Raw genomic sequence first — 12,070 nt, 5'->3', positions numbered from 1 at the left:
ACAATAGAAAGAACCTACAAGGTCAAGGTAAACTGACAGCAGATAAGATAAGGCTTTATTAGTCCCACACAGGGATCTCATAGTTACTTGTTGCATTAACATAAACATATTTAAAAATGTATTGGAAACCAATCAAGTTGAAATATATACACACAACCCAGGGACTGCAGTCGTTGAGTGACAGTTCGACTTGTTTATCAGTGGAGGATGTGACAACCTGTCCTCTCCTACAACCTTCAGTGATAACAGAAGCATTTAAATTCAATTTAATACCACAAAGTCATTGCAATCTCACTAGTGAACAGGCTACATGTATATCTTGCAAGTCATAAAGTAAAATCTTCTGTCAGCTAAAAACCTTCTGAAGTACTACAGTGTTATTATGACAGACTCACTGCATATCATAACTGCCCAGTAAAGTAAATCAAGTCCATGTGACTTACTGCTATTAGATCCCATGACAAGTATCACTGAGTGTGGACATGGACATAAGGTACTATGGTAACATGTTAAACTATTGACACACACAAGCACAGTGTGTGTCCCTAAAGAAGTATTACATTGATCCCAGGGGAGATTAAAATACCATAAAGTATTACACTCTGCACTTACTGTAAACACCACAGCACTATAAATTCCTGTAAAAGAATATTAGTGATACCACAAGAGATTTCTACAACAACATAGACCACCACAGGGCCACTGCAGACCTATGACTGCAAACCACACACACTGGAGTCTCTACCATAAGATTATAGGAAACATTGTACCAAAGGAGACATTTAAAGTCCCTGCAGGAGTATCACGTTCTGATTTGTCCTCAGGCTCTTCCCGTGCGAAATCAGCTCACTTCACTCTGAAAGCTTTATCGCCCCGACTGGCCTCTTTACAGCTTTTTCTGAATGAGCTGATAGTGTAATAGATTCTTTCCACTGACATGTGTGAGAGAATGGACTGCAGGTCTGGGGTGGCACCCTGAGCGGGCAGGGGGGACAGACTGAAAGAGGGACGGCAGATGGGACGCAGACTGGAAGGAGCTGAGATAATAGAACTGTTTTTTACTGGAGTGGACCGCGCCGCCGTAGCAACATATCTTTACCACTACAGGCAGCAACGGACACACACACACACACACCTCCTGTTTTGAATGAGACACAATGCAGGTGTCTGTCAGTGTAGAATAGGTGAGGAGGAGGGGTTGTCCAATAAAGCTGTTTGTCTGGAGTGTTGACAGAGGCAGCTGGTGGACGGTGTGCGTGTGCATGTGTGCATGTGTGTGTGGGCTGATAGTATTAACTTGCATGGAAAATAACCTTCATTTTGACCTGCAACTGCTCCATCAACCACATTTACATCTTAGCCTTGACACAGTTTTCATGTAAATCTTCCAACAATTTTTGGTTCAACTATCACAAATATATTCATTGGACCGAGCCAGAGAAAGGTTTTATCTTTGTTTAGCCAGATTTCTTATCCTTTTGCTAAAATTGGCTGTCAAAGTTAAGTGGGCGTGGCTCATTCTTCAAAAAGTGCAGGGATCTCATGAATTGGTCTGTTGTAACCAAACTCGGTTCAGTCACTACTTATGCAAAAAAGTGAAACGGCAATCGACCTGGTGATGGCGCTGTAACAACAACAACAGTTAGAGTTACACCCGGAAAATCTGAAAACAACATGTTACTTGGATGCAAACCACTTGGGAATTGGCCTTCACATGCCTATGATCTGATAAACATACAGCCTGGTAGTTCTGGCATGTGCATGTGTCTGAGTCAGAGGCCGACACTCCCAAACAAACCTGTCATACTGGAAGCTCTGCTGGGCCATGAAGCAGACTGAGAGCAAAAGCAGTACATCAACACATCCCAGCTGGCTCCCATGCTGCACTGCACTTTCTGTCTGACTGTTACAATGGGATCCAATGTCAATATGAAGAGTTCACTTGTTTAACTTTAAAGTGACTTCTTCTGCTTTCCAGGTCATATCGCTCAAACTTCGATAGTTAACCAAACATCAGGTTGCTGTAATAAAAGCGGATAAAAACAGACTTATAGGGGAGAAGGAGCTTTGATAACACATGCTGCATGCTGCATGTTTTCTACTTATGGCAATGGAAACTTAGCCATAGTGATTCTGAATGCAAATAGTGGAGTTTCATTTTCCTGCTATGCAAAAAGGACAAGGTTGGCAGCAGTGTGTGTGTGTGTGTTGCTTTGGCTAGTGGTGGAGTTCGGAAATCACTGGAAAGGCCATGTGGAAGAACTCAATTGTTTCAGTTTGAGCATTCATGAATACTAAACCAAACCTGAATGGAACATTCCGATCCGAGCTGTAGGTCTCTCCAATCCTGCACAATTCACAATGATGCAGCTCAATGAAGAGTTAAGAATTCTGATGTTTCAATGAGTAAAAATTTATTAAGAAATCTCTTCTCATTACTTGTAGATTCCACTTTCCTCATGTACATTTTTCAACACCCATCTTTGCCGCTTAGCGTAGAGATGGTTGCATTTTTACTTTTAGCATGATTTCAGCAGCTGTACAGCCAATAATCATTTCTATTAAAATATATACATCTTTACATTTACAGACAACATACATTTAGACAAACACACCTGATTTGCTAAGCAGTGTTGGCTGATATTTTCTTTAAACACCAATTTGTGAGTTTTCTATTGTGTTGTTTAATGTTACGCAGTGAGTTGATTAAAGCCATTTATGACATTCAAACTTCATGAAGTCCACAAACCAGATTGGCAGGCACCGCGATATCTGCAAAGGAAAAAGATAAAAGGCATTTCAGGAACTATACCTGCTTATATTTTTTCAATATTAATATGAATACAGTGTAATGCTTCTCCACATGACAGCACTCAGGCTAAACTCTGAGTATTACAGTAATGTGTGCAGAGGGGGTGGACTGTAAAGAAAAAGGGTTGATACCTATCTGAAGAGGCTTGGGAAGGTTCAGATTGTTCATGATGTCCACAAACTCGTCCAGGCTCTTGGTCAGTCGGGGATTAAACCTGCGCTCCTCTGCGACCGTAGATGCTGTCTGACCTGACAGACACACAGACACAGATCGACGTCATTGATAGCAACCTGGGTCGCACTGTTTGAAGCCAGACTGAAAGAAAAACAAGCTACAAAAACATCTGCAGACAACCTCCAGAGGTATCTGAGGGTGTGTGAAGTCAAGAAAGACAAGATGACACGAGTGATTGATGTACTTGCTGTACAGCTTTGCGCTCGTGCTCTGCTGACCTGAGAGGCCTTCGCCTCCTCCAAAAACTTGAATGACATCATATTGGATGTGGAATGGGGTTTTTTTTGGACAACAAAAAAAGGAAACTTTGGCAAAAGTCCTCCAGAGTCGAGTTGGAAGGTTATATTTTCTTTCCCAGGCTGAGAACTTATCAATCAAACAACTCTTGTTTCAGAGGCAACGTTGGTGCATTCCTGTGTTAAGTAACCAGTGAAAGCACAAGATAACACAAAAGACTCAGATATGCGTTCTTAGCAACCTTTGTAGTCGTGTGCTGGGTAGACGAGGCACTGATCAGGCAGCGTGAAGATCTTCTCATGGACCGACTTATAGAGCATTTTAGAGCAGCCTGAGGGAGAGAAGTAGAGAGAGATTTAGTCAAACCCAGAACATACAAGAGGGGCAAAAATATGCAACATTGCCCCCGTGTGGTCATCTGGTAGTATTACAACAACAACCAGAAAGCGCCAAAGAAAGATACGTGACCAGATGATAAGCGTAAAAGTAAGAAGACACAAAGTCTACCCTGCTGGAAGTCGGTCCGGCCACAGCCTCTGATGAGCAGAGCGTCCCCGGTGAAAGCCATGCTCTGATCCCCCGACACCAGGGTCACACACCCGTCTGTGTGTCCGGGAGTCTCTCTCACTGTCAGATACTGTGGAGGACAGACAAGGAATTCATTCTAATACAACAACTTAATCTCAGAGCACTTTATAGACCTAAAGATCACGGCACTGCACAGCAAACTCATGGACCACACTCATGTTCACTTACGTGCTTTCCAAAACTGATCCTGTCCCCATCTGTCAGGTGGATATCTGCCTTGGCCCCACTGAATATGGAGATGGCGCTCTTCAGCCCAGCCAGTCTCTTCTTTAACAGGCCCGTGCTTGTGATGTGGTCTGCATGGCAGTGAGTGTTTACTATCAGAAAAACAAGACGGTTAAGGTAACTTAAGAGCAAATTTGTTTGTTTTGCTCTAAGTGACAGGTTTGTTTGTTTATGGCTTTTCCGTGGCACAGATGTTGTGTAATGGTGTATGCAATTAAGCAATAAAACCACACCACCCAACCGTGCAACAGGAACTATTCTTCTTTATCAAACTTCCAACATCTACCTGCCACTTTCAGAGTGACCCCAAGTTCATTGATGAGCTTCAGGTCCCTGTCAATGGTCTCCAGCACAGGATCGATGAGGACAGCCTCCTTGGTCTGTGAGTCTGCCAGCAGGTAGGTGTAGGTGCTGCTAGTGGACTCAAACAACTGAGGAGAGGAAACAGCAGAGAGTGAGACAGCGGGAGAACACAATAAGGAGCCACAGACAGTTCCTAACAAATTCTGCGTGTCCAATATAAAATAAATGCTTTTGCAAATTGACAGCAGAAGTTTCAGTGGAAGATTTCAATGAAGGAGTGACGCCTTTGGGTGAAATGAATTAGTTAACTCAATGTGTCATCGTGTGGTGGTGCGCCACCCGTGGACCAGGGCAGTACTGCAGGGAACTATCTCACACTGTGGCTGTCACACAATGTCGCGTCTTCAGGACCTTTGAAGTTCTGACAAAACACTGACTCCCGTCAAACAGACCTGAATAACACTGAACCACGTCATTACAAAACTGGACAGGAGGAGTTTTAGTTTCTCCCGTTTCAGAAATCACCCAGCACATAATATGTTGAGTCGGTTTATTTTGTTTGAATTTAGTTTCGTCTTGGACACGGATATCAAGGACTTGTTTCTAGACGTATATGCTAAGCTAACTCCTAGCTTGGCCTGCAGTGCTAACACAGCTAGTAGCGAGAAGCTTTAATAAACTTCAGTGCGAGCTACTTTCTCAGACTGTGACTTCCGTCAGTCTGACGTGTAAACAGCGACTCTGTTACCTGTCTGAAGACGAGTCCTTCAGTCAGTGCCATCCTGGAGCAGGACCGTCTGCTGACCGCTTGCAGCGGGTGTGAGCCCGTGTTGTCGCCGGGCCAGACGCCGCTCCTCTGGGCGAGAACGCAGTTCAAGCTCCCGGTGTTGGTCCGGAGGAAGAGCGTGGCAGCCACAACCCGCCGGGCAGCTGCGAGCCTGGTCACCGCCGAACACATGCTTGTCCTCCGCTACTTCGCGCACCGCGGCGTTGATAAGCACCCGTAGGTCTCTGCAGTCTGCTGCCGCTGAGACACACACACACAAGTGATAGCGTCTGTGATGAGGTGACGGAGGATCTGATATAAAAAGGAATAAAACTGTATTTCACAGCGGCTATGAGCGCGTTACTGATTGACCTGAGAGTGATGGTTTCCACTCACACCACGTCACGTAACAGTGTGTTTGAACTCACTCGCGCGCGCGCGCGCGCGCACACACACACACACACACAGTATGTGTGTGCGTGTGTGTGTGTGTGTCCCTACGTGACTCCTGCCTCGTTTGCCTGGAGCACAGCAGTGATTCATGTATAACAGTATAAGACACAGGGTTCGCAACAAAAGAGAGAAACAGTGGCATAATACTACAAACTCTCAAGGCTCTCTGGCTGGTTGTACTACAGAATTTAGATGTGCATTTATCTTTCTGGGTGTGCCAGCAAGCAGCTTCACTAAAGCACATGGCAACAGAGTGAAACCTGGATTCTATGCTCTGTTTTATTCCATAGAAAATATAAATACAAGCTGCATTTCTTGTTTGTATTATGGTCTTTACAATGACCCTTTGTCTGGGGTTTGTCTGCCCCCTTGTACTGTGACGGTGAACGTATCAATCCAATTATGTCAATCCCTGTAGGCAGATAGGAGGATTATCTGTGGACTTTAGTTTGGTTTACAACAACAACTCAAATGATCAAATCAATCAAAAACATCAGACTCAGAGGGATGTGCTTATTTATCGTCATGTCATTGTTTATTGTTCTCTGAGACAGACGTGTTCAAAGTCTCTGCAATTCCTCTGGCTGTCCTGCAAACACTGAGACAAGACAAGACAAGAGTAAAAATGCAGTTTTAATTGAACTCCTCAAATGATGAGATGGTGCCATTGCTCCATAACGTATCCTGCCAGGTGTCACTATGTCAAAATGTCTACAGTTTATTTATTGTTGATTTGGTACCTCTAAGTCTTTAAGTGACTGTCCACCCACTGAAGGAGTTTGGTCACTCTGGTGTAGACGCCTGGTTTGTTGGGCCGCCCGCAGCCTTGTCCCCAACTCACCACCCCTGCCAGCCTCAGGGCCCCGTTGGCTGTCTCACACACCAGTGGTCCACCGCTGTCCCCCTGAAAACCGATTGAACCTGATTGAGCGCTTTCTTAGGCATGGAACCTGCGCTTGAGCTGGTGATCTACTGTATCAGTGGAGATCTTCTCCCTAAACCCGTCAGTTAGATTCATCTGTGGCGGGCACCGGGTGCGTACCTGGCAGGAGTCCACGCCTCCGTCCATGCTGCCAGCACAAAGCATTCTGGGAGTTAGATAGGAGCCATAGGCGTTTGGGTGGCGGCAAGCAGATTGAGATATGATTTGTATTTCAGCCTCCATCAGCTCATCTGTCAAAGGACCTGACAGGAGGAGAGAGAGATGAACAATGACAGACGAGGCAGGGACTTTGATTTAAATGTAAATAAAATACCATTGTCACACGTCTAGTATAATTTAAGATAACGAAAGAGATTTGGGTCATGAACCCAGCAGGGCCCCTCAAAGTCTGTTTATAATAAGTCTTTTTATATCGTCTTCTACAGTTTTGAGTCAATTGTCACAAAATTGTACATGAAGTATTTCTGCACCAAGCCAGGTTGAGATCTAATCAATATCAAAATTAAAATTAAATCATAGAGTCATAATAAGAGTACTACTCAGCCTTGGTGGAGGTATATGCTTCTAGTTCAGTGATTTAATCAAATGTATGTTTTTTTATTTCGTGTATTTTAGCATTTGGACTTCTCATAAGAATGATTTTATGCATTTTGTTTCCTTTCAGTGATTTTTATTCTAGTTGATGATTGTTCAGTATATTCCTTTATTGTCTTTGGTGGAGGGAACCCTTGACCTGTGCAGTTTTAGTTCCTGAGCAGTAAAAGCAAGTGACAGTGGCAATAGTTTCCATGTTCGATTTTTAAGTTAGGTTGGATGTTTATATTCAAGAAAAAAGGATGGTAGGAGCAGAAGAAGAAAGACAAAGGGGAACCTGAGCTATGAATATCAACCTGACCCTTATGTGTAATCAGACAGGTGTGTGTCAGTGTAGCACCTCCTTCTTGTGTGTAACCCCAGCCTGTGATCCAGCAGTGCGACCCAGGAGGGAAGGAGTCTGTCTGACTGGGTAAACACACAGGTCGCACCCGTCCTTCAAACAGCACACAGTAATTACGTTGAGCCACAGAGAACAATAAAGGCAGAGCAATAAAGCTGATCTGTGTTGAGACTTTGTGTTCATGCAATCCTCACCTTTTTTGACACAGTGTCAAGCTATAACATGATAAGCTTTGCATTCTGTATACAGGATTTATTGTGAGTCTGTTTTATTGGATTCCATTAGATTATTGTGTGCAGACGTGTTCCTTGGTTTTACCTCCCATCTCTATGTCAGTAAGGGTCCGCAGCAGGCCAAGGTCATAGTCATTGTTGACTCTGCTGAAGCGTGGGTGGCCCACAACGAACAGCGCTCTGTGGTGTTGGCCCTTAGTTTCGTCTGCCATGCTGACTGTGTCCACCACCGCCTGCCAGTCAGGTGCAAAGAGCATGTTGTTCCTGCAGAGACAGCAGCACTGTGAAAAACAGCTCCTCAATTATCAATGTATCAATTTCCATTCCACTATGATTGATTACCACCATGCCTTCTGTTTATGCATTTGTAAACAATGTTTGATTTAATTTCACCCAACTTCACCCCAAAGCTTTTTTCTTCTATTTTTCTCTTCGGGCTTTGGAGTCATGGTCAAAGAATCAGATTATAAAAGTGAAAGTAAATGTTTTGTGTGCTATGATTTCCAGGACTATGCTACTTTAGTTCTGTTTCTCTACCAATCCTCTATCCACCTCTTACTCGTGAAAACAGTGAGCTGCAGTCAGGATCCAGTGCGGGGAGATGATGGCCCCTCCACACACGTGTTTTCCTCTCCACTGTAAACTGGCCTGCCAGAGCCACTTGTCCTCAGCAGCCAACGTCCCCCCAACGATGCGCCATCTGTCCTGGGCATCACTGCCTGGCCCTGGATGGCATTCTGGGTAAGAAACTGGAATGGAGAAAGACAAAAATGCCAGTAAACACTTCACTTGATGATTGAAAAGATTGATATTGTATTGTATTGTATTGTATTGTATTGTACTGTATTGTATTGTATTGTATTGTATTGTATTCTATGCTTAAAGATTACTTTGTCATCAAATATATAATGCAATCATTTTGTTCTAGTTTACCGTCGGTGATGTTTAATGTCTGGTTGATGGGATTGTGGAACAAAGAAGGCGCCTCAGTTGAGGCGTTGCAGTTCTTCCTTTCGTCACACGGGGGAGTCACCGCGTCTGGAGCAGTAATCACGTATTTGGCTGGTGTGGAAGACAGAAAGCTTTGAGTTAGACAATGAGTTAGATGGAAAGTAGAAATATGGAAAAGACAGATTAATAGTTTGCAAAAGCATGAACTGAAAGTGAGTTTTCAAAACCTGTACCATTCAAATGTGTAGAATGCCAGAGAAAGCTTCATAGAGGACAAACGATCTGGCATATCGATGGACATTTGTACAACCTACTGAGTTATGTTTTGTCTTTGTCATCCACTAGTGAATCAATCATCAAAACCTGTGTGCGAATACATTCTGAGGCTTCTATTCTTACCTAAGAGAGCAGTGAGGATGATGAGTGCGATGGCGAGGAGGATGCTGACAATCCAGATCGTCTCACATTGTAAACAGGCCCGTTGTGAACACTCTGTGAAGAAAAATAACAAACTACACAGAAGCTCAATAATTAAAGTCATTAAACACTCGGCAACTTCCCCTCATCAACCCCTTTAACGTTTTGATTAATCGTGTCTCTTCAAATGATTTGTTTCACCGCATAATAATGCATTTGGAACTCTGTGAATAATTCTATCTACAGGATGCAGGATAATGACACTTTAAGAACACAAAGCAGAATGCTGTGCTGTACCGGATTTGGTAAAAACACAGATTATTCCAGCTAATTATAAAATGCATCCACTTTTCACGATCAGGTCCCCAGGTCCCCATTACCAGCGTGTTTTGTCACAGTAGACTAATTCATCCATGAGGTACGGCACTATTTCAAGAATGAGAATGAAAAACTAATCTGTCCTGATCATTTGGTATCGTGGGAAAGCAAAACTGGCCACTTTGCTGAGGCATCATTGGTAAAACGCACAATTACATGGACAAATGATATCCCTGTGGGGTTAATTAATAGCTCAAACCTCTGAATCCACCTCTGGGGAAATCACCACTGAGTAATCACATTTCTCTACGACGCGACACGATCAACATTGGTGGAATTCTTCCCAGTCGAAGCCATAATAGAAGAATATGACGAATAGTATTAAAGGTCAGATTGAGGTGACATAGCAATAAAAGCATATCGCTCACTGGCAGCAGCTCCCATCAGGATGTTATTACTGAGGCTGAAAACAGATGTTTCAGCACTCTGGGCTTTAGTGAAACCATGAAAAATATCCATCATGTCGAGGAGATGATAAGAAAACTCTTCATTCAGGATTTTAGAGAGAGAGAGGGGAGTTTGGGGTCAGGGATGTATGAGAAGCAATGAATCAACTTTTGTTTACCAAAATGGAGACCGAAATAGCAGGCCCGAAGAAATGACAGAGACCCTGGGTGTATAATGAAAAATATGCTAAGGGATGGATGATAAGGGAGGATAGTGGGCATACACCTCCTGTGCAAAATGAAGATGGTGCGGCGAGATGGGGCTGAAGGGCAGATAGTCACTTTAATAAATAGTAGGTGCTGAGATCTTGGAGCAGATCTTTACTCGGTGGGTATAAAGGAGAGAAACCTTAAACAAAAGATAAGATCAGCCCGGGAAAAACAGGTCACACACAAGCCTCACCTCCAATCTTACAATATGAGCTTTTCATCTTATGCTGATGACGCACAGCTATGCCTCATTTACATCCTCCATTCATGCCAACGTCTAACAATGGAATCCTGATAAAGGTTCAGCCCCGCAGTCAGAAATGATCTCAGCATGGGAGAACGTTGTCTGATCTGCTGTTCAGTCTTGTTTTTCTCCCAAATTAAGAGATTCTACAATAATACACTTGTGATTGGTTAGATTTGATTTTAACACTGTTATTCATTGCTGTTACTACCAAATACAGCTGCCAGACTCTCCACTAGAGCAAGCAATCAGGCATGCATGACTTCCATCTTGGCCGCCCGCCACTGGCTTCTCGTAAAATGGAGGATCAGTTTGCAAGTTTCTTCTGATTACTTCACAGGATCGCGAAAAGGTTCCACCCTGGTTATATTACAGAACGTTTAACCACCCCAAACAAACCTGTGCACACCTTCAGATGCACAAACAGAGCAATATAGACCATCCATAAAACTAGATAGATTCATACTATAGTTACCTGGATTTACATCTTCAGGGTCTTTGGCTAATGTAAGACCTACTGATCCAGCATCCAGTTGGGGGTTCTCTATAGCAGAGGCTGATGAAGGTGTTGCATTTGGGTCTTGGGCATCCGCAGGTAAAACGGAGGAACCAGAGGCAGAGGACGAGATTTCTGGAAGTTGGGGATCTGGTGTTACTTGAGAAAAGGATGGGAGCAGTGGGTATAACGTTCCAGGAGCTGCAGGTAGAACATGGGGCGTGAGTGTGAGAAATGTGGAAGGGAGCAGAGAAGATATGCTCAGTATTTCTTGATGTGTTGGAGTTTGGAAAGATGTGGAAGCCCACTGCTCTAGGGACGGGTAAATCGACGCAACAACCACCTCTTGGGAAGCAGCTGAGATGTTGCTGCCAGGCTGGTCTGGCAAATGCATACTTGTCAGAGCTGGAGGTCGCTGTTATTGCAGAATATGAACACAATATGATCACCAGGAGGAGGACTAAGGCGTAAAAGCTGGTGGGTTATGGGGAGTCGTGTACAAACGCTAGTGTGACTGAGCTCTGTTGCATTTTAGACATTGCCAAGTTCAATGGAAGAACACAGATGGAGGGGAACGCTGAAATGGGACCAGACGGATTCTGCAAAAGAAAGAAAGGCAAAATATACGAGAGCTTGGAGGAAATCATTTGAGTAAGTCAAATATAAGCTTCTTGAAGATCATTTTCATTGTATTGCTATTATTCCAAGTAGGCTGAGTTCTTGCAGGATCGATTACACTGCTGAGACGCAGCAAGTATGACAAGAATTGTAACATTTCAAACTGCTGATCACTTAAACTCTGGGATGGAATTAAAGTAATAACATTTGACAAAACTAATGTAATAAAAAATAATGCCAAAATTACTAACAAACAATTCTTTAATTCATAGTAATTGTAGAATTAGGAGTTATATGATCTAAAACATTAATGATTAAAAGTAAATATGGAAAAGCCTTTCTTTGATTGCACTGGTTGCCTGTTACAAACCCATGACTGCCTCATATCAGCTCTCACCTGAGTGTCAGCCGTACTAACTTGCATGTGCGGCCTGATTTGTATGCGAGGGGTGGTTCGCTCGTGTTCGTCTCCTTCTCTTATCAAAGCAGCGTGTTCCACAGCGAGATGAACGGATGCATAAGCGGTGACGAGATTCCAAAGACGCCCACGGCTCCTGAAGCGTCTTCAATCCAGATCTC

General features: G+C 43.6%; 2 protein-coding genes across 2 annotated transcripts; both read right to left on the bottom strand.

The window, feature by feature from the left end:
• Positions 1-2,389: 2,389 nt before the first annotated feature.
• On the bottom strand, positions 2,390-5,562 carry ethe1 (ETHE1 persulfide dioxygenase). The gene is made up of 7 exons (XM_076148574.1): positions 5,148-5,562; positions 4,383-4,527; positions 4,040-4,188; positions 3,791-3,920; positions 3,525-3,614; positions 2,944-3,060; positions 2,390-2,772 (listed from the first exon to the last, which is right to left on the bottom strand). Exons 1-7 carry the CDS (start codon positions 5,355-5,357, stop codon positions 2,726-2,728), a joined length of 888 nt encoding a protein of 295 aa, XP_076004689.1. The 5' UTR covers positions 5,358-5,562; the 3' UTR covers positions 2,390-2,725.
• Positions 5,563-6,137: 575 nt separating this feature from the next.
• Positions 6,138-9,936, bottom strand: LOC142999041 (tryptase-2). The gene is made up of 9 exons (XM_076148432.1): positions 9,846-9,936; positions 9,082-9,174; positions 8,665-8,793; positions 8,291-8,480; positions 7,817-7,995; positions 7,496-7,591; positions 6,661-6,848; positions 6,359-6,522; positions 6,138-6,216 (listed from the first exon to the last, which is right to left on the bottom strand). Exons 1-8 carry the CDS (start codon positions 9,934-9,936, stop codon positions 6,361-6,363), a joined length of 1,128 nt encoding a protein of 375 aa, XP_076004547.1. The 3' UTR covers positions 6,138-6,216; positions 6,359-6,360.
• Positions 9,937-12,070: the final 2,134 nt, after the last annotated feature.

Source organism: Genypterus blacodes, unplaced genomic scaffold, assembly GCF_046128005.1.
Source record: "Genypterus blacodes isolate CSIRO-AG114 ecotype Tasmania unplaced genomic scaffold, CSIRO-AGI_Gbla_v1 ptg000040l_1, whole genome shotgun sequence".
Classification (NCBI taxonomy): domain Eukaryota; kingdom Metazoa; phylum Chordata; class Actinopteri; order Ophidiiformes; family Ophidiidae; genus Genypterus; species Genypterus blacodes.
The sequence above is the reverse complement of the archived record's forward strand: the minus strand, read 5'-3'. Positions and strand labels throughout refer to the sequence as shown.